Genomic DNA, 22,227 nt, shown 5'->3' with positions numbered 1-22,227 from the left:
ACATACATATGTATATATTCTTTAGTAAGCAGTGTCAATTCATTTACATTTCTCAGAAGAAGGATGACACTTGTAGTTAAAAAATTAAAAAAAAATAATCGTATCCTTATACAAATCTTAAGAAGGATCATAGAAATATCATAAACTAGACACACACAAAAATGCATCATGGCGGTTAGCTCTATAGCATGATAGTGATGATGATGGGATGAGCTCTGTAGACACTTGGGAGCTTACCGTCCTGTCCTGGGGTGGGAACAGTAGTAGTGATGTTGGTATACATGATGTTGACTGTGGCGACTGGGGGTTGGTCATGAAGGGGAGGAAAGCGATGATGTGGATGATAATTATCACAGATCTAAGAATTAGAAAAGGCTTCAAAAGTGAAATTTTCTGATCCATACCTGAACAGAAATCCTTCCTATGACAACTCCCAGAAGGGCCATTCATTCTCTGCTTGAGCACCTCAGTTGAGGAAAGGATCCACCCCCTATTCTGCTTCCAGGCATCTTTTATACATTGCAAACCACACTAACAAATCTGCACCTTCTTATCTCCTGTAGCTCTTTTTCTGTGTTTCCCATAAATTTTGTACTCATGTGGCTTACTAATGGCCTTTCCCTTCTAGGGCAGAGATCCCTCACAGGATCCAAGATAGATTTCAGGGGGCCTATGGACTTGGATGGGTAAAAATTACATATTTATTTCAATATAATTGGGTTTTGTTTTTGGCGAGGCATTTGAGATTAGGTGACTTGCATAGGGTCACATACAGCTAGTGAGTATCAAGTATCTGAATTCAGATTTGAACTCAGAACTTCCTGAGTCCAGGGCCAGTGCACTATCCACTGCACCACTCAGCCACCGGAATATAATTGGTTTTCTTTGTAATCTTATATTATTTTGTTTTGTGTAATTAAAAACATTATTCTGAGAAGGAGTCAGCAGACTACCAAAAGGATTTATGACACCAGAAACACATTAAGAATTCCTAGATTTTCTTTCACATTGAAAAGATACCTGAGTAGAGCTTGGGCTGTTCTCTTGACTTGACTAGTGACTGCTCATTTGCCTTTCTTATCATGCATCCCTTGGAGATCTCTTAGTTATGCATCCTTTAGATTTCCCCCGGTATCCCTTCTCCTATCTCTCAGAGCTATCCTTTATAACAAAGAATTTTTTAAAAATTCTTTAAGATTTAAAAAAAAAAGAAAAAAAAACTCAGCAATGAGCATACCCCAAACTTCTGACATAAGCTTTGTTCTACCCTCGTGGACCACCGCAAAGACGTGGGGGAAGATGTCTTCTCATATTTCTTCACTGGGGCTAACCAAACTTGCTCTTCAGTTTCACAACATCCAGTTTTGATGTGTTGTGATGATGACCTCATTGTGCATCACTTCCCTGGATAGCTCTTACACAATATTTTGCATGCACAAGTTATTATTGGAAATGGGCTGCCGTGCATCTTCCCATTGACCTTTGGGTATCCTGCGATTTTAAGTTTTGTAGTTTGGGTGAGCCATGACTTGAAGGCGTCCCTAGAAGAGGGCTAACATTGGTGTTAAAATGATGGGTTTTTTGTTTCAGGGGATAGCTTGGGACTGTCAGAAGAGTCAGTCAGTTTCCAATGTACCGTCCTGTCCGTTTTCTTCCTCCTCATCAATTCTGGACCCGATTAATTGTCCAACTGCTGTGTCTGAGACATGTATTAATGGGTCAGCTCTTTGGGTTTTTCTTCCAACTTCTTCATTCACTTGTCTTTCCTGTGAAAAGTATAGGATGAACTCTTTTGAGTGATTGTAAATCTCATTTAGGAATCACTTCTGTGTTCTAGGTTTTGATGCCATCAAACCAAACCTGTCTCTCTACCTCACAGCAGCATTATTATAAGGAAAGTGCCAATATCAATAATTTAAATTGGAACAATTCATGTTGTTGTTTACATAGCTTCCTATTTGCTTTCTCTTTTTGTCAGGATTAGAATTTAATTTTCAAATTCTTTTCTCTTCTGGTCCAATTTTGTCTCGAGGATATTCGGCCACAGGATGCAACCTTTTCTTTTTCTGATTTTGAAATATGCTCTCCTCTAATCTAGGGTAGATTCACTAAGCCAAGTTTGTCTCTTCTCTATAATGAGCTCTCTCGCCATGTGGTCACTTCCCCCCAAGGTTCCTGTGGTTTCTTTTTCAGCAACCAGCACTTCCTACTTGATTATAATTAGATCCAAAATGACATTTCCCCTTCCCCTACCTTCTCTACCTTCCAAAGGATAAAGCTATCATTAAAGCAAGCCGAGATTGCTTTAATCCTGTTTTTTGGGGTCATTATTAGCTTCTCTGCTTTTTGGCAGATAATGAACTCCAGTGGATGTCTGGGTAGTTGGGCCTTTCACCATCATTGTGGAGAACACACTACATTACCCTCCCATGTTGGATCTATTATCTATTTCCTGTTACTTGTTTCCCACTCCTCATCTCTGCTCTCCATCTGTCTGGGTGGGCTATGTAGTATACTCCCGTGATTAGTACTTCTTCTGTTTCCTTTGACCCTCATCCAAGCGCTCTCTACCCTGACTTTCCTCCTGTGGTTCCGTGGTTTCCTCACATGAGGAAGGCGGTGATGATTCTGATGTTAATGAATGATCATGAAAGTTATCAATGATTCTGGTGGTGATTTGTCTTGCTGGAGATGGGGATAGTGACGCTGGTGATGTAAGTATCATTGCTGGGGATTGATTGGAGATGAAAATAATAGTGAAGATCAGAAATATGGTTCCAGTAATAATAATAACTATTATTGGATAACAATCAAAGGTAAAGTTCCAATAACGATAATTATGCTATTGATGGTGATGGAGAGGGTGAGAGGTGGCAGTGATGCTACCAGTGATTGATATAGTGATGATGATATAGGTAATAGTCATGGCCACCCTGATGGAGACAGAGATAGCAGAGATTGTGCTGCAGCATCTGTAGAACGACAGTGGCCACTAGTACCGCACTGGTGATACTGGATATTGATTGCATTGATGTTGCTTTCCACAGAGAGGCCCCTGCACTACACTGAGAAGGTCCTCCCTATCTTGCACAGCCTGGGGACTGACAGTCATCTGGTGGTAAAGAAGTACCTGGCCATGGAGGCCATGCTCATGTACCTAGGTAAGAAGCTTCTTACTTAGTTACTTATCCTCCCCCACTCCAAGGTCCTCTTCATTCCACTTTCAGGCATTGGTCTGGATTCCAATTCTCATCTTAAGTGGAGGTGCAGCCGGTGTCCTGTACCAAAGCAGGGTACTTTTATTTTTGCTGTAAAACATCACAAAAGCTATTATCTTTTTTTTTTCATAAAGTATAGATCCCATTTGTCATTTAGGAATAAGAAGTCACTCAATGATCTGGTCACAAATAGCCCTAAGGGATATTATCTAGTAAACTAGATGTGACTAGGGGGGAAAAAAAAAGAAGAAGATTCAAACAGAGCGATGTTGAAACTACCTTGTTTAAATGTGAATTATACAGAGAGGGAAAAAATATCCATGCTGGGTATAGTACAGGAGCAAAGAAACTATATATAAGTCCTCAGGTGTCATGTGTAATCTCCATTTTTGTTTTCTGTATGTTTTAAAATGTTCCATTTTGCTAATGCTTTAAATTTAAATTTTGGCAGTTTCCTAGTTTTTAATCCATGTGAAGGTTGGTGACAATTTATGTACACATTTATAGGTGATTAATTATTTTATTTCACTTATGTGTGTCAGAGCCTTTCCCTTTCTGATTTATTGTGCTTCTGTGGTTAAAATGATATGAACAGCTCAGCCTTGACCCTTGTTCTCTCAAAGAGTCACAAGCTGAGTGTCCTCCATCCTCCGTGTCTGAGGGAGCCCTGTTCTTGGGGAGCTTCCAGCCTGACGGGTCCCCTGGTGGGGCTGGGGCTGCGTTCTCCCAGGGAGCCCCTGGTCTCCCCTCATCCCCTCTGCTCTCCCTCCCCAGCCAGCAAGGTGGGGGACACCAAGCACGGCATGATGAAGTTCCGTGAGGATCGAAGCCTCCTGGGGCTGGGGCTCCCCACAGGCAGCTTCCATGACCGCTACTTCATGCTCAACAGGAGCTGCCTCCGGCTCTTCAAGGAGATCAGGGTAAGTGGTGGGCCCCCGCCGCCGAGGCAGGCAGACACCTCCGGGCAGGGCGTGGGCTCTCTATGGGGGCAGACGCCCCACTGTGCTCCTGCAGCTGAGGCAGGCAGACACCTCCGGGCAGGGCGACCTTCGCCCGGACCGAGGGGCAGGCTGTGGGCTCTCTCTGGGGGCAGACGCCCCACTGTGCCCCCACAGCCGAGGCAGGCAGACACCTCCGGGCAGGGCGTGGGCTCTCTCTGGGGGCAGACGCCCTGCCGTGGGCCCCTCCCAGGCCATGGTTCGTGGTGCGTGTGCTTGGCCACGGCAGGCCCAGGTTTTGTCACAGTTGGCCTCTGCTCTGGAGGTGAGCCCTGTTTCTCACGGCGACCGGCACCCTTACCCTGACCTGCGTCCCACCCTAGCTTCATCCCCCGGTGTCCCCCTCTGCACCACGGTCCTCAGCCCAGCCAGGGACACACCCATCCTGGCTTCCATAACTCCCAATCCTCTGTCAAACAGAACCCGAAGCAGCACAGTGGGGGCCTTGAGAACGTGAGTAGTCGCCAAGCCTGGGGCCGGCTCCAGCGGCCGGCTGCCGCAGCCTCGCTGCCTTACAACCGAGGGGAAGAGTCGGGCCGGGGCGGGGGGCAGGGCATGGTGGGCACGGCTCCTCTCCAGCTCTGCGCCTGACGGGAGGGCAGCGTGGCTTCCCGGCCGCCGGGCTCGGCCTCCGCTTGCTCTCGCCTCCTTGCAGCAGCCTTGTCTCCGGGCACCTGGTGCAGGAGGCTCTGCTGGCCACTGCCTTGCCTAGCCGTGCTTTAGTCGGGCGCGGGGCCCAGTCCCAGGCGCAGGCTCGCTGTGTGATCGTGGCAGCTCTCGCCTTTCTGCAGGCTTCACTTTCCCCTCTTGGATTCAGGATCTCCCAGTCCTTTCCTGGGCGGTCCCTCCCAGAAGCTGGGTTCTAAGTAGCCTTTCGCATGCTAAGACTTGCTCCCAGAGAGGGGGCTCCTTCGGTCCTCTTCCTCTCCACTGCCGCTCATTTCTCAGCACTGATTCCCCACCCTCAACACAAAGACAGACTGAGGTGATCCATGTGTCTTGAACATAAAAATTGCGGGTGCTGATTCTTACTCCCACTTTACGGCTGACATAATTGAGGCTCAGAGAGCTTAAATGATCCTCTGGGATGGCCCAGCTTATGCCTGGGGCTCTCGGAAAGTGTCAGATCGGGGATTTTTACCCAGGTCTTCCTGAGGCTGGCAATGAAGCGAGCTTCTCCTGGCTCCTGCCCGGTGCTCTCTTAGACTTCGGCTGCCGCCTCTTCTTGCTGGCCTTCAGGCACAGACTCCCTTGCCTTCCTGGTTTTCAGTCTCCTGGCCCCAAGGAATTATTCTGCCCCTCTCCCCGACCTCTCTGGAATCGGACTTCAGAGTTTCTTGTTCCATTGTCTTGAGATTCTTCTCTTCGGAGACTTGAAGAGGGCTCCAGCTTCCTTCGCTTGGCCAAGCCGCCCGAACTCCCTGGCCCGCGGGGCTTAGCTCCTGCCTCTTACCGCTCTCCTGACTCTGGGGGCACCATCAGCTCAGCCCTGAGCCCTCTGGCTGGGGCCTGGCGCTCAGGACCCCCGTCAGCCTTCCTTCGTTACTCCTTTTTAATCAGCCTCCATCGGAGGAGCGGCACTTGGCCGGGCCAGTTAGTGTGGCCCCCAGTGGGGCCCAGGCCCCTTTTGATAGAGCCGGGCACTGCTCTTCCGGGGCTGCTGCTCCTCCCGGCCTCCCTTTTCCTTATGGCGGCCCCCATCCTGACTCCCCTTCGCCTTTTTGTCAAGCACGAACCCCGTATGAAAGCGCGCAGCTGCTGATGCTCTCCCCCCAGGCTCCCCAGTCAGATTTGTCTCCATCTCCGAGAAAAGCCCGTGTGAGCTTGTTTCTCTCTGCCCCGGCCTCCCCCGCGGCCCCCTCCTCACAAAGGCAGGGCCGTCTCGAGCTGGGTTCAGCACTTCTAGGTGGACACTTCAAACGGCACATCTGGCCTGGGATCAGTGCCGCTCCTTCCCTCTTTTTGTGCACAGCGGTTCCTAAAGGAAGCCCACGGCCCTTTTCAGCTTTTGAAGAATGTTATTCCTGATAGCTACGTCTGCGAATGCTGGTGTCTAGGGCATTCCTGCAGCGTGTGGGAAGCTGGACTGGGAGCGACCTCGGCTAGCCAGGAATCCGAGATTTTATCAGCTTAAGATTCTGCAATTTGAAGATTCTAGAAGCTCGCGATTATTTTTTCAAACTATTTTGACTTCTAGCTTTTGTTTTTATATCTCTCTTTTCCCTTCTGAACACAGCCCGCCCCTTCCCTTCCTCATCCCTTGGAACAAAGAAAAAAGCGTTTCAGTTTTTGCCAATGTAAGCAAAGTGAGTCAACACAGCAAGGTCTAACAGTCCCGCCATGTTCCAGCAGCAGAGCTCTTCTCTTCTTCAGAGACTGTAACCTTGCGGCCATTTTCCAGCCATTTCTGACTCTCTGGCGTTTTCTTGGCAAAGATAGTGCAGCTTTTGGCCATTTCCTTCTCCAGCTCATTTTCCAGATGAGGAAACCGAGGCAGACGGGACTAAGGGACAGGAGCAGGAGCATAGAGCTGGCCAGATCTGAGCTCTGGAAGGACGAGCCTTCCGGACTGCAGGCCAGCCCTCTGCCACCCAGCCGCCCAAACAAGACAGGCCGCGTGCTCCGCTCCCGCCCCTCCAAAGCTGGGATTCCGGGGGTCTCCGAGTCGGTGGTTCTGAAGGCAGCTTGGGCCCAGCGGAGCGAGGGCTGAACTTGGCCCAGGGGACCTCGCTGGCCCCTAAAGGCTCTCGGGGCTGCCCTCCCTGCCTTTTTCTCCCCAAAGGAAAGAATGGCGGCGTCAGGGCGAGAGTGAGCCCGTAAATAAGTAACACCAGCTCTCGTGCGTGACACGCTTTTTTAAAAGATTAATCCACTTTATTTTTTTCTCAGTCTAGAAGAATCAATGAACAATAAATCACGTCCCGGCAGCGTTGGTGCATTTCTGGGGCATAAATGCTCACAATGAATATTTAACAGTTGAATGTTAAGCTGGCTCTCCCACTTCCCTTGTGAGAGACTTACCTCTGCCCTTATTGCTCGGGTGACCTTGATCTTAGCCCCTTTAAGCCTCAGTTTCCTCCTCTGTAACAGGGGGCTTGGGCTGCTTGGCTTCTGAGGTCCTTTCTAGCTCTAGCTCTGGAGTCTAAGTCTATGTAAAGCCCACAGAAGGAGGTTTTCTTGGCTCTTGAAGGGGCTACAAGTCCCCTCTTTGTCTGGTCCCCTTGGACCCCCTGCTCATCTCTTTTTTTCCTGGACTCCCAGGACCCTGAGGGCGGTCGGGGAAGGCCCCCCCCCGAGCCTCCTTTTTTCTGCTGGCCCTTGGTGTTCTGTACCAGGGCAAAAGCCAGTCAGTCAGCTCATGTTCCCCAGCCTCTCAGCACTTAGAAAGCCTTTTTTCTTTTTTTAAGCATTGAGCCTCTGTACTATTTACCCAAGTGTTCTGAGCTCGGTTTAACCCTGGCACTGAACAAGAATCGGGAACTTGGGTTTGATTCACAGCCCTGCCCCGCCTCGCTGGGGCCCCTGGAGCAAATGTCTTCTTCAGCCCGGACCTCAGTTTCCCGCTCTGTAAAGTGGGGGAGCCGGGGCTCAGACTGTCACGGCTTTCATGGCTGTCTGCTCTTCCCTGTTTTTGCTGTTTTCCAAACAACCTCAGATCAAGCCCCCAGCCAGGCTCCCTGGGGACTCCCTGTCACACCTCCTCCTCCTACCACCAAGACCAGGCCTCGGCCCCCCTTCTTTCTCTCCTGTCACTGCTCCATCAGGTGCCTTTTCTAGGGGTCCTCGGCCCCCCACGTGGGGGAAGGCAGCGGGCCCCAGGGAGGGCCATCTAGAGGGAAATCCTCGCTGGACTGGGGGAACCCTTGGATCTCTGAAGCTGTTCTCTGTACCAGTGTCCCCCGGTCTGGGGAATTTCTTGATTATCTAGAAAGCTTTTCTGTGCATTGAGCTTTCTCTGCAGCAGCCTCCCTTCCCAGTGCTTCTGAGGTCTGCCCTTGGGTCTGAGCAAGAGGCCAGGCTGGGGACCTGGTTCCGTTCTCAGCTCTGTCCCTGACTCACTGGGTCCCCTTAAACATCAGTGTCCCCTGGGCTCAGCTGACTTCTCTGTATAATGGGAGGATTGGAGATTAGTACCATCTCTCCCCCTACCCCCACCCCCGTCTCTGTCTCTGTCTCTGTCTGTCTCTCTGTCTCTCTATTTCTCTCTGTCTCTTATCTCTGTTTTCATCTCTGTCTCTGTCTGTCTGTCTCTCTATTTCTCTCTGTCTCTTATCTCTGTTTTCATCTCTGTCTCTGTCTGTCTCTCTGTCTCTCTATTTCTCTCTGTCTCTTATCTCTGTTTTCATCTCTGTCTCTTATCTCTGTTTTCATCTCTGTCTCTGTCTCTCTGTCTCTCTATTTCTCTCTGTCTCTTATCTCTGTTTTCATCTCTGTCTCTGTCTGTCTGTCTCTCTATTTCTCTCTGTCTCTTATCTCTGTTTTCATCTCTGTCTCTGTCTCTCTGTCTCTCTATTTCTCTCTGTCTCTTATCTCTGTTTTCATCTCTGTCTCTGTCTCTCTGTCTCTCTATTTCTCTCTGTCTCTTATCTCTGTTTTCATCTCTGTCTCTGTCTCTCTGTCTCTCTATTTCTCTCTGTCTCTTATCTCTGTTTTCATCTCTGTCTCTGTCTCTCTGTCTCTCGGTCTGTCTCTCTCTGTCTCTGTCTCTGTCTCTCTGTCTGTCTCTCTCTGTCTCTGTCTGTCTCTCTCTGTCTCTGTCTCTCTGTTTCTCTGTGTCTCTCTGTCTCTCTCCATTTCCCTTTCTCCCTTTTACCTCTCCTTTTCTCCTCTTCCTTTCTCTCCTCTCCAATCTCTTCCTGTCTTTCCTCCATTCTCTCTATCTCTTCCTCCCCCCTTTTCCCCCTCTTTTCCTCCCACCCTCACTTTCTTCTTCTTCCCTTCTTCCCTCCTTCTCTCCCTCCCTTCCTTATCCCTCTGTCCTCCTTATCCCTCCTCCCTTCCTTCTTCCTCTCTTCCTGTCCATTCCTCCTCCTTATCTCTCTTTTCCTTTCTTCTCTTTTCCCTCCTTATCCCTCTCTCCTCTCTCTCCCCTCTCTCCCTCTTCTTTTCTCCCTCTCCTTCCTCCTCTACCTCCTTCCCCTTTCCCCTCCTTCTCTCCCTCTCTCCTCTTTCCTCTCTCCCCTCCCTCTTCCTCCCTCTCCCTTTTTTCCTTCTCTACCTCTTCTCTTCCTCCCTTCTACTTCTCTCCTTTTTCTCCCCCCTCCTTTTCCCCTCTCCCTCCCTCTCTCCCCTCTCTCCTCTCTCTCTTTCTCTTCTTCTTCCCTCCCTCCCTCTCTCCTCCTTCTCTCTCTCTTCTTCTTCCCTCCCTCCCGCTCTCCTCCTCCTCTCTCTCTTCTTCTTCCCTCCCTCCCGCTCTCCTCCTCCTCTCTCTCTTCTTCTTCCCTCCCTCCCGCTCTCCTCCTCCTCTCTCTCTTCTTCTTCCCTCCCTCCCGCTCTCCTCCTCCTCTCTCTCTTCTTCTTCCCTCCCTCCCGCTCTCCTCCTCCTCTCTCTCTTCTTCTTCCCTCCCTCCCTCTCTCCTCCTCCTCTCTCTCTTCTTCTTCTTTCCTCCCTCCCTCTCTCCTCCTCTCTCTTTCTCTTCTTCTTCCCTCCCTCCCGCTCTCCTCCTCCTCTCTCTCTTCTTCTTCCCTCCCTCCCTCTCTCCTCCTCCTCTCTCTCTTCTTCTTCCCTCCCTCCCTCTCTCCTCCTCCTCTCTCTCTTCTTCTTCTTTCCTCCCTCCCTCTCTCCTCCTCTCTCTTTCTCTTCTTCTTCCCTCCCTCCCGCTCTCCTCCTCCTCTCTCTCTTCTTCTTCCCTCCCTCCCTCTCTCCTCCTCCTCTCTCTCTTCTTCTTCCCTCCCTCCCTCTCTCCTCCTCCTCTCTCTTTCTCTTCTTCTTTCCTCCCTCCCTCTCTCCTCCTCTCTCTTTCTCTTCTTCTTTCCTCCCTCCCTCTCTCCTCCTCCTCTCTCTCTCTTCTTCTTCCCTCCCTCCCTCTCTCCTCCTCCTCTCTTTCTCTTTCTCTTCTTTTTCCTCCCTCCCTCTCTCCTCCTCCTCTCTCTCTTCTTCTTCCCTCCCTCCCGCTCTCCTCCTCCTCTCTCTCTTCTTCTTCCCTCCCTCCCTCTCTCCTCCTCCTCTCTCTCTTCTTCTTCTTTCCTCCCTCCCTCTCTCCTCCTCTCTCTTTCTCTTCTTCTTCCCTCCCTCCCGCTCTCCTCCTCCTCTCTCTCTTCTTCTTCCCTCCCTCCCTCTCTCCTCCTCCTCTCTCTCTTCTTCTTCCCTCCCTCCCTCTCTCCTCCTCCTCTCTCTTTCTCTTCTTCTTTCCTCCCTCCCTCTCTCCTCCTCTCTCTTTCTCTTCTTCTTTCCTCCCTCCCTCTCTCCTCCTCCTCTCTCTCTCTTCTTCTTCCCTCCCTCCCTCTCTCCTCCTCCTCTCTTTCTCTTTCTCTTCTTTTTCCTCCCTCCCTCTCTCCTCCTCCTCTTTCTCTTCTTCCCTCCCTCCCTCTCTCTTCCTCCTCTCTCTCTCTTTCTCTTCTTTTTCCTCCCTCCCTCTCTCCTCCTCCTCTCTCTCTCTTCTTCTTCCCTCCCTCCCTCTCTCCTCCTCCTCTCTTTCTCTTTCTCTTCTTTTTCCTCCCTCCCTCTCTCCTCCTCCTCTTTCTCTTCTTCTTTCCTCCCTCCCTCTCTCCTCCTCCTCTCTTTCTCTTCTTCTTCCCTCCCTCCCTCTCTCCTCCTCCTCTCTCTCTTCTTCTTCCCTCCCTCCCTCTCTCCTCCTCCTCTCTCTTTCTCTTCTTCTTTCCTCCCTCCCTCTCCTCCTCCTCTCTCTCTCTTTCTCTTCTTCTTCCCTCCCTCCCCCTCTCCTCCTCCTCTCTTTCTCTTCTTCTTTCCTCCCTCCCTCTCTCCTCCTCCTCTCTCTCTTTCTCTTCTTCTTCCCTCCCTCCCTCTCTCCTCTCCTCCTCCTCTCTCTCTTTCTCTTCTTTTTCCTCCCTCCCCCTCTCCTCCTCCTCCTCTCTCTTTCTTCTTCCCTCCCTCCCTTTCTCCTCCTCCTCTCTCTTTCTCTTCTTCTTCCTCCCTCCCTCTCTCCTCCTCCTCTCTCTCTTTCTCTTCTTCCCTCCCTCCCTCTCTCCTCCTCCTCTCCCTCCCCTTTTCCTGTCCCCCTTTTCCCCCTGCCTCTTCCATTCCTCTCCCCACTTCCACCTCAGACATCCGAACTCCTCATTTACAGAAATGACAAGGGGACATCCAGATTTACATACACCCAGCCTCCTCACGTGGGGCTATTCATTTATGGATCTGGCTTCCCTGAGCTATAAAGTTCTCCTTCATCTGATGTCTGGCCAGGTGTGTAGCCTTAAGGCAGGCCAGCCCAGGACCTTATAGATTCATGATCCGCTGGAGCTCTGCCTGGATACTGCCTGGTCTCCTCGCTTCTAAAACCCGAAGTCTTCCGTGCCCGCTGTTAGTTTTCGGCTCCTCCTTCACAGTGCTTACTAACAGGGTCGACATACCGTGCCCCGCGGGCGGCTTCTTCCAGTCCTGCCACCTGGCCCCCGTCATGTTGGCAGTCCAATATGTTCTTAAGTCAGAGCTCAGTTTCTTCCACACTTTATCCCCAGTCTCCTCCATGCCTACGGCTCAGCTTGTTTGCAGCGTGTGGACTGGCTTGGTCCAGGGGCAGAGTCTGCTTCAGTCCCTGCCCTGGCCCAGCTTGGTCTGGATGCATTTTTCGGGCCTGTAGCCCAATTTCTCTCATGCTTGCTGCTTGAGGTCACATAGGCTTTGTTAGATAAAAACCCATTTTCAGGGCTGGGGCTGAGCTCTGGATAACCGGGGAGAACAGAGCTAGCTCCTTTTGTTGTAAAAAATGTGGAAGGAGGCAGCGAGGGAGGGAAGGATCTTGAGTTCAGTCCCCCCCACAGTGTAGAACTGTCTTTGTAAACTTTAGTGATGTCACAAAGGGTCCCTAGCAGCCCCCCCAATATTGTCCTCCTCCCCCAGCCCCGAGGTATAATTACAGCTGGAAGACCCTCTCGGAGATTGGGATTTCTGAGCTATAAAACCGAAGCTCGGAATCTGCCCTTCTGTCTGGAGAATGGTGCTCTGTTCTGGACGTCACAAGGGAAGGAGGACATGACCATGCTAGACAGCAAGCAAGGGGGAGGCAGTTGGGGGGAGAGGACCCCGGGGCCATGTTCTCTGAGTGTCAGGGTCTCGGAACCGAAGGCTCAGGGCGTGATTGCTGCCTTCCTGCACTTGGGCGCTGCCCATAGACAATAGTTTAGACCCATTTGGCCTTAGGGGAGCCCTAGGAATTGCATAGAAGCTGGGTTAAGCTGGATATCTAGAAAAGCTGCCCAACATCTGGAGCCCACTACTGGGGTCCTGGGCTGCCGCCTCCCACCTCCCCAGGAAGTAAGTAGATTTCCCCCTCCCTGCTGGAGACCATGAGCAGGGATCTTGTAGAAGGGAGTGTTATTCTCAGTCAGTCTGCACCGGGTGGTCGTCTTAGATCCCTCTCTGTCGTGTCCGAGGCTCTGTGATCCTCGCCCACCCAGCCTTAGAGAATTATGAGCCTTTATTAACTATACTGCCTATGGGTGTGTCACGGAAGGGCTTTGCCAGCCAGTGCTACAGACTATTTTTGACTGTCTGTATTTATTCAGGGCAAATCATACCATCTTCTGAGCCTTGAATAATAAATTGTACCCTCCTTTTCTCACAGGACTGTTGTTAAAAGTGCTGTAAACTGCCCACTGCCAGAGAAGTGAGAATTACTGTTTCCTGCTCAGCCAGGGCTCAGGGGTTAGAGCACAGGATGGATTTGGAGTTAGGGAGACAAGTTCAAATCCAACCTTGAGACTTCTGGGGCAAGTCACTGAGCCTCTCTGCCTCAGTGTCCACAACTGTAAAGTGGGGTTGTAGTGAGGGTTAAATGAAATGATGTTTGTAGAATGCTTGCACGGTGCCTGGCACATAGTAGGCTCTATATAAAAGCTTATTCCTTTTTCTTCTCTTCCCATTTCCTCCCTTTCTTCAGAGGAGCCGTACCCAAGGGCTTATGCTGGGGTGGGGGGGAGGGAGGAACAGACTCTGCCTCTGACCCCATTTTCCGGTTGTAAGTGGTTTTATGTCCCCCTGCCCCACCGCTATTCCCCAGGGTGCCTGGAGGGAGGGAGAGGCTGACTGAGGTGGGGAGGCAGAGGGAAGAGCCTCCCAAGGCCCAGCACCCTGCCTCCTTGCCTCCATCAGTCAGCCCGTGACCGCCAGCCCCTCCATCAGGAGTCCTGACCCGTGCCTTGCTTGTCGCAGCTTTGACGTGTCTCCCCCCTTTTGTGGTGGGTTCCCAGCAGAGCTGAAGGCGAGCTGGGGGCCCTGCTCCGAGGCCCAGAGCTGGGCCTTTCCCCTCACACAGTCAGCCCTCAATTGTAGGCAGCTGAGACACGTGAATAAAACTGGATCTGAAGTCAGGACGACTGGGCTTCACACCCTGCCTCAGATCCTTAATGGCCGTGGGCTCTTTCCCCTTCCCTCAGTTTCCTCAAATGTAAAATGGGGATATATGAAAAGCTCCTGCCTCACAAAGTTGTCATGGGGATCAAATGCATCTGATATTTGTGCCGCGCTTGGTAGCCCTTCGCATACTGACAGATGTACCCCCACCATCATTTATTCTTCACCATGACCGGCTGGGGTGAGGAAGAACCAGGTGGGGAGTGTGCCCAGATTTGGAGTCAGAAAAGCCCGTTCAGAGCTCTTCTAGCTCATGGCTTTTAAAGGGGCTTCATCCTTCTGGCCTCTGGTTCTGTCTGCAAAAGGGGAAAAGTTACCCACACCTGCCCACCTCACGGGGCCGCTGTGAAGATCCAGTCAGAAAGCACAGAGAAGTAACCATCTCAGCCAATAGCTCGTCAGGCTGCAGATCGTTGAGAGCTGACTGTCTGATGGTGGCAAATGTGGGGAGCCCCCGACTTTAGGGGTGGGGAATGCGGCGACCCGAGCACACATTGATCCAGGAAGCTGGATGGCCAGTGGCAGCGGGGTGGGATTGGGAGCCATGGAGAAAGGGGAGCTGTAAAGATTGGGAGGTAATAAGGTAGGTAGCAGGGGCCAGGTAGGGGACATGGGTTTCTCCCAACTTCCTGTTTGACTTTGAATATAATGCTCCCCTCTGATCCTTTGTTTATCCCTTGGTGCGTCAAATAAGGGAACTGAGCTTAATGGTCTCTAGGTTATCGTCCAGCCTTGTTTGAAGGCCTCTGTTCTAAAGTCTCTCTCATGTCTGACACCCCCTGTTCTAAAGTCCCTCCCAGATTTGACATCCCCTGGCCTGAAGTCCCTCCCACTCCTGACATTCTGTGTTTGAAGGCCCTTCCGAGGTCCCTCCCAGCTCTGAATGTGTGTTCCAAAACAGCTCTGACCATTCCAAAGACCTCTACAGTTTGGGCCCCTGTTTGGGTTTAAGTACAGGCCAGACTTGAGGAGAAGAAAAAGGGGAGGCGGGGACCTGGTTAGGCTGATAGAAAGCTGAGCTTCTCCGATGGGAGCCGCCTGCAATATGTCCTCACCTTCCCAGACCCAGACTGAGGCAGCCCTTTCACTCACTCTCTCTTCTCTTCCCCTTCTGTCCCCTTCTGGCTTCCCTGCTCTCAGAGCCACAAGCCAGAAAAAGAATGGCCCACTAAGAGCCTCAGAATCTACCTGGGGGTGAAGAAGAAGTTGCGACCACCTACATGGTAAGTCCGGGAAAATATCCATCAATTAACAACCAATTAGCATTTATTGAACAGTTAACCATTTGTTCCAGGACAGTGCTAAGCACTGGGGCTGCAAAGGAAAGCACAAATAATCCCTGCCTTCAAGGAGCTTACGTGCTAACTGGGGAGACAACATGGGGACAATGAGGCACATATAAGTTATGTTCAGTGGAGATGGAGAGAAATCTCTCACGGGAAGGCACCGGCAGCAGGAGGAACTGGAAAAGATCTGCTTTTAGTGGGAGGCTGCAGTTCGGGCTGTCTTGAGAGGAGCCTGGGAATTGAAGCAGTGTGGGTGAGGAAGGAGGCGGGGAGGGAGTATTACAGACATTACAAGCTAATGCAAAGTCACGGAGATGGGATGGAGGGTCACATTTGAAGAGCAGCGACTTGGCTCATTTGTCTGGTTGGTAAAATGAGTGGAGAGGGGGACTAAAGTGGAGAAACTGGAAAGCTAAAAGGGGGCCAGGTTCTGAAGAGCTTTCAGCACCAGATGGAGGACTCTGGAGAGAATAGGAGTTGATGGAGTTTATTGAGTGTCTGGGGGCAGGGAGGTGACCTGTACATTAGAAAAATCACTTTGGCAGCTGAAAAGAGAGTGGATTGGGGTGGGGAGAGACTTGAGGCAGTGAGAGCAATTTGGAGGCTATTTTAATAGTCCAGGTCAGTTAGCCCGTGTACATTAACAAGAGCCTACTGTGTATTAAGCACTTTGCTTTGTATGTCCAGGGATGAGGTGAGGGGGATCTGATACTGTGATGGTAGAAATGATTTAGAATTTGGCACCCTCTCAGTGTAGATCTCCTGGGAAACACAGTAATTTGGAGGCTCCTGGCCCATGAAGGCCCAATCTCCAGGGAAGTCTCGGGGTGTCAGGCAGACCCCACTCTGAGAGTTGAGGCTCTTAAGTACTTTAGGGAGGGAGGAAAAGAGAGGAGGTGTCTTTGTTGATTGGTGACAATGGAGGAAGGCTTCATGGAGATGGTGAGATGTGGGGTGGCTCTTAGAAGATGAGATTTGGAGAGGTGCCAGGAACACCTTGGCAGAAATCGCAGGGACGGGAATGGGAGGACGAGTTTAGTCAGTAATGTGGTGAATAAGGGTCAGGATGAGGGGGTATCCTTTGGCAAGGAGGGCTGGGTTCTGGGCTTGAGCCCACGGGTTCCCTGGCTCCCAGCCCCTGATACATGGCAGATGGGGCAAAGAGAAGGCATGTGGTCTCCCATCTGCTTGCCTGCGGGTTCCCCAGAGATCTCCATGGTAACCCAACAATGCTGCCTGTTGCTAAGTGATGAAGGCGTGGGTGGGGGAGAGCTACCCCTGAACCGCATCTCTCACCTGTTTTCTCCCCCCTGTAGCTGGGGTCTCACCGTGATGCATGAGACGGAGAAACATGAGAGACAACAGTGGTGAGTAGGGGGGGTGTGCAAGGCCCCAGGCTGAGGGATGGGGAGGGAACACACCTAATAGATCTCAAGCTGGGTAACAGATGAAGTCTACTTAATGAGGAAGATGTATACTGAAGAACAGTCTGACACCATGGAGAGAAAACAAATTCTAGAGTCTAGAACCTGGGTTCAGATCTCACCAAATGTCACTGAAGCCTGCCTGCCTCAGTTTCCCCATCTGTGGCGTCTAAAGTCCCCTTCAGCTCTGAATCTGAGACTCAGGACAACAGAGCCTAAGTTCACACCCTGGCCCTTCTCCTTGGCCCCTGTGCAAGTTGGGGCAATTCCTTCCCCTTTATGGCTCTTGATGGCCTTATCCATAAAGGAGGAGCGTTGGCTAAGGATCTCTAGGCCCCAATGGGAGCCCAGCTTCTCCATTCCCAGACTCCAGTAAGCTGTGGTCACGTGCCACTTTTGCTTTAGGTACCTTTGCTGTGACACTCAGATGGAGCTCAGAGAGTGGTTCGCCACCTTCTTTCTCCTGCAGGTACTGGGTCGGCAGGGCCGGGGCGGTGGGGAGTCGGGAGGGCCGGGGCGGTGGGGAGTCAGGGGAGAAATCCAGAGAGAAGAAAGGTCAGGTCTGGGGAGCAAGGTGGCCCAGGGCTGGCCTGGGGTCCTCCGCGGCCCAGCTAACTGCCTGCTTGCCTGCCCCCAGCACGGAGAGACCGTGTGGCCCTCTGAGCCCTCCAAGGTGGTTCGGCCTGCCCCTGAGTCGAGGCTGGGAAGTGTGTCGCTCATCCCCCTGAGGGGCAGTGAGAATGAAATGAGGAGGAGTGTGGCCGCCTTCACTTCTGACCCCCTGTCTGTAAGTCTGAGCCCCTTCCTGCCTTCTCTGGGGAAGCTGCCAGCATCCTCCCCCGGTCTGACCTGTTCCCTCTCTCCCACCACTAATAGCCGAGCATAGTGAAGGTCCTCTTCATGCAAAAGGCCCGAAAAGAATCTGGCAATAAGCTTAGACAGCGTCAGGTGCCGGGACCAGGAGAAGTCGGGCAAGAGGCCTGAAGGAAATTGGTGGGGAAGGAAGGGTCTGTCTCCTCCAGACCCCATCCCTACCTAGAGTACAAGTTGCCGAATATTCCACAGGTCTCACACGCCCCTTCCCGAGCCCCCAGCCTAGGAGGCCAGTGAGAATAGGGTCTGAGTCCATCCCCACAGTGCGTTGGAGGGATCCAAACCTGGAGTAAGGGCCAGGATGGGGAGGGGATTCCCCTTTGGTTTTAAATGGCCTGTTTCCCAGGCCTTGCTCAAGATTTACTCCTTCTTTTTCTCCTAGGATGTTTGGGTTCCATGGTTAGATACAAAGGCAGGAGAATGGAGGAGCCCTGGGTGGGCCAGTTTTGCCTTGTAAAGGGGTAATGAAAGAGTTATGATATAAGAAGGAAGAATTAGCATTCATTAGGTCATACTTGTCTCCCTCATCCTCTTAAAAATCCTCCTTTTTTATTGCCATTAACAAGATAGGTTTAATTAATTATATCAGAGAATCCAAGATTATCTTCATGTATCTCTGTGTTTTTTAAATAATGATAGTTTTCATTTTTCAAAATACACGCACAGATAGTTTTTCATCATTCACCCTTGAAAATCTTGTGTTCCAATTTTTTCCCTCCCTCCCTCTCCCTCTCCCCCTTCCTCAGGATAGCAAGTAGTCTAATATAGATTAAATATGTGCATTTCTTCTAAACATATTGCCACATTTATCATGCTGTGCAAGAAAAATCAGATCACAAGGAGAAAAAATAAGAAAAAAAACACAAGCAAATAACTACCAAAATGGTGCAAATAGTGTACCATGATCCACATTGGGTTTTCATAGTCTTCTCTCTGGATGTGGATGACTCTTTCCATTACAAATCTATCAGAACTGAACATTCTCCTTTTTTAACTGCTCATACTGTTTGTTTCCTTTCTTGTCCCTAATCCTTTTAAACTGTACCTCCCCTAGAATTATGTCATCTTCAGTGACCATCCCTATTTCTGACAATGCTAGTTACTAACCTGTGACTGTGGGTAAGACACTTTAACTCTATGGGCCTTCCTCCTTTGTAGAATGAGATGTTTAGTTTTCCATATCTCTCAGCCTTAAGATTCTCTGTCTGGTACTTATAGATTCTAAATCTCTCTTGCTGCTGGTATGATGGAAATCCAGACCAGGAGCCAGAAGAAATTGGCTTTGCCATTTACTAGCTCTTTCACCCTTCCCCTTTCTAAGCCTCAATTTCCCTCTTTGTAGAATGATCAGATTTGAATAGGTGATCTCTATAAAACATTTTTTGGGCAGTTTGATTGGTATGGCACTGAACAAGTAGACTAATTTAGGTAAAATTATCATTTTTATTAAATCAGCTTGGTCTACCCACGAGCAATTGATATTTGTTCAGTTGTTTAGATCCAGATAGATGGTGTCTGAAGTCATTTCTTAATGTGAAGCTCTGAAGTTGTTCCTACTATTACAGTTTTAGAGCAAGGGACACTTAAGAAGATCACTTAGAAGATCTTCCACAGTGAGATGATTCAGGACAGTTCCAAAGGTCTTGTGATGACGAGAACCCAGAGAGAAGTCTGTGGGAACTGCATGTGGATCACAACATAGTATTTTCACTTTTTTGTTGTTTGCTTGCATTTTGTTTTCTTTCTCATTTTTTTTCCTTTTTGATCTGATTTTTCTTGTGTAGCATGATGATTGTGGAAATATGTGGAAAACTGCACATGTTTAACATATAATGATTACTTGCCATCTAGAGGAGAGGGTGGGAGGAAGGAGAAAAATTTAAAACACAAGATTTTGTAAGGATGAATGTTGAAAATTATCCATGAATATATTTTGAAAATAAAAAGTTTTAATTAAAAAAAGAAAAATAAAAAATTTTAAAAGATCACTTAGAACATCAAAGCATGAATCCCAGAAACTGTTTGTCAGAGCCTGAAGTCACATTGGAGTTCAAGCTCCTTAACCTAGGGACCAGGACCTTTTTTTCCCATCTATTTCAATATAATTGGTTCTCTTTGGGAATCCTGCCTTTTATGCATTTTAAAATACTATTCTGACAGGGGTCCTGTAGGCTGCCCCATACTGCCTGATGAGAAGTGCATGATGCCAAAAAGATTAAAAACTCCTAGTCTAGAACAGACTGTCAGATTTGGGAAGGACTTTAGAGCATACACTGACAATACCGGGAGAAACCTTGGACCATTAGAAATTAGGACAATAGAAAAAGCTGGAAGGAACCTTAGGACATAATGTCAAAGCTCAAAGGGGACCTAGGACGTAGAATGAACATCTGGAAGAGACTTTAGGACGTAGATTTTTCTTCTTTAAATAATAATAGCTTTTTATTTTTCCAAATACATTCAAAGTAATTTTCCACATCCACCCTTGCAAAATATTGTGTTCCAAATTTTTCTCCCTCCCTCCCTCCTCACCTCCCCCCTTCCCTTAGACATCAAGTAATCCAATATGGGTTAAACATGTGCAATTATTCTAAACATATTTACACAGTTATCATGCTGCAAAAGAAAAGATCAAAGGAGGAAAAATAAGAGAGAAAAAAAGCCAAGCAAGCAAATAAAAACAAAAAGGTGAAAATACTATGTCATGATCCACATTCATTCCCGTAGTCCTCTTTCTGGATGCAGATGGTCCTCTTAATCACAAATCTATTGGAATTATCTTGAATCACCTCATTGTTGAAAAATCCATCAGAGTTGATTATCACATAATCTTCTTGCTGCCTTTTGCAGTATTCTTTTGATTCTGTTCATTTCACTTAGCACCAGTTCATGTAATTCTCTCCAGGCTTCTGTGAAATTATCCTTTTAATAATTTATTTATTTTTTCTTTTTTGCTTGCCCAGGGTCCTAATCATTTCTTATAGAACAATAATATTCCATAACTTTCATATAGCACAATTTATTCAGCCATTCCCCAGTTGATGAGCATCCACTCACTTTCCAGTTCCTTGCCATTACAAAAAGGGCTGCCACAAACATTTTTACACATGTGGGTCCTTTTTTATGATCTCTTTGGGATACAGACCCAAGAGACTCTGCTGGATCAAAGGGTATGTACAGTTTGATAACTATTTGGACATAGTTCCAAATTGCTCTCTGGAATGGATGAATCAAGAAAGTAGATTTTTCAAAGCTATAAGGAACTTTAAAACACTCAGAAGGAATCTTCTTTGTAGTTGAGTCTCTGTGCAACCTTGTCTGACTTTGTGATCCCATTTGGGGTTTTCCTGGGAAGAATACTGAAATGGTTGGTCATTTCCTTCTCCAGCTCATTTTACAGGTGAGGAAACTGAGGCTGTCAGGCTGAGACTTACCTAGTTTCACATGGCTAGTATATGTCTTGAAACCAGATTTGAACTCATGAAGATGAATCTTCTTGACTCCAAGCCCTAGAGCTCTCTGTACTATGGCACCATCTAGCTGCCCCAGAAGCAGCCTTAGAACTGTTCTGATCTGTTTGCCTCCTTTACCTGTCCCCTAACTCCCATCCCTCATTTTCCTGAAAGCCAGAAGACTTGGCTCAGGTCACTGAGTGAACACTACTTAGACTAGAATCTGGGGCACATAACTGGTGCACTCTGTTTTCCCTCTACAAAATCCCCTCTTTTCTCCTTGTAAAACTCCCTTTGCAAAGGAGTAAGAGGAAGGAGTCTCTCCCGGTCACCCCTGACTTCTGCTCTTTTTCTAGTTTCTTACCCCCTCCAGGTCTTCCAATCTTTTATTATTCCAGATGGCTTTTAAAAAAAATTCCAGACTTTCAAAGCTGGACAAGCCCTGAGAGCCCATGTTGTCCGACTCTGCCCAACGCTCAGAGCCCCTGCAGCCACTTTTCACCTCCCACTTTGGAAGAGAATGGGGTCATTTCCTAATAACCTGTTTGCTCTTTCTGACAGGCTCCAAGTCCACCGTGACCAGGTGCTGCCCCCCAGCACCTCTGACATGAGAGGGGACCAGATATTCTTGTCTCCATAGGAGAGAAGCATAGACCTCATGAGGAAGGCCAGTTAGAGCTGCTTGCCCATCCCATCAAGACTCTATTCTGGACTTTGTACGTGTTGGGGAAGAAGATTCTCACCTCCCAGAGTTGTGGGGGGCAGAGTTAGTTATGGTGCATCGGAATAAGTGAGGGGCAGATCTCCTATTTTTCCCTCTTTAATCTCCACCTCTTCCTTCTCCCTTCATCCAGGACCTTTTTCTTTTTTAAAAAATAATATAAAATATCTGTATATTTTACTGTGTGGTTAAGAGGTTTGTGTTTGGTAACATCTATTATGGGTTCCTTTCCAGACCCAGGAATTCAGCTTAATCTCACCTCCAGTTTTTTTTTCCCCCAGAGCCTTTATATGGGACATCCCCCCAGGTTCAACTCAGTTCAGATCTTTGGGGGGGAGAGATAGGAACTGACCTGAACCTTGTTCTCAAACGCTTGGGTATCCGGAAGGGGAAAGGATTCACACACAGTCTGGGGGATGCCAGGGGTTCAGTATTCAAGCAGTGAGATAAATCATGGATTGGTGACACTACACTGAAGCTAACATTTGGCCCATTCATCCCTACAACTGAACCCCCACTGCTTCCTTAGATTGGATGGATCCTTAAAGATTGTCTGTCTAGTCCAACCCCCCATTTTCTAGAGGGGGAAACAGACTCAAGTTCTCACAATCTAGGATTAGAACTCAAGCCCCAGCTCAGCACTAACCCTGAACAGCATGAACCTCTAGGGAGTGGTGGTATAGCTCAGCATTTCCCAGGAGGCAGGTAGGGGAAATGAGTCTT

The 22,227-nt window shown here is 49.1% G+C and overlaps 1 protein-coding gene across 3 annotated transcripts in view; it reads left to right on the top strand.

Moving 5' to 3' along the window:
* The window catches only part of ARAP1 (ArfGAP with RhoGAP domain, ankyrin repeat and PH domain 1), a 73,578-nt gene extending 51,894 nt beyond the window's left edge, over positions 1-21,684 (top strand). For 2 of the 3 annotated variants that reach the window (XM_074303998.1, XM_074303999.1), the window contains 7 exons: positions 3,048-3,161; positions 3,993-4,138; positions 14,889-14,971; positions 16,351-16,401; positions 16,864-16,927; positions 17,096-17,245; positions 21,345-21,684. In XM_074303998.1, coding sequence (XP_074160099.1) covers positions 3,048-3,161; positions 3,993-4,138; positions 14,889-14,971; positions 16,351-16,401; positions 16,864-16,927; positions 17,096-17,245; positions 21,345-21,362 — 626 coding nt within the window. In that variant the 3' untranslated portion in view covers positions 21,363-21,684. Of the gene's footprint in view, positions 1-3,047; positions 3,162-3,992; positions 4,139-4,636; positions 4,670-14,888; positions 14,972-16,350; positions 16,402-16,863; positions 16,928-17,095; positions 17,246-21,344 lie in introns of all 3 variants that reach the window. The other variant, XM_074304000.1, reaches the window with a different exon arrangement.
* Positions 21,685-22,227: the final 543 nt, after the last annotated feature.

The sequence above is a fragment of the Sminthopsis crassicaudata genome, chromosome 3 (genome assembly GCF_048593235.1).
Source record: "Sminthopsis crassicaudata isolate SCR6 chromosome 3, ASM4859323v1, whole genome shotgun sequence".
NCBI classification, from domain to species: Eukaryota; Metazoa; Chordata; class Mammalia; order Dasyuromorphia; family Dasyuridae; genus Sminthopsis; species Sminthopsis crassicaudata.
Note: the sequence above shows the minus strand (reverse complement) of the source record. Positions and strands in the feature narration are given on the sequence as shown.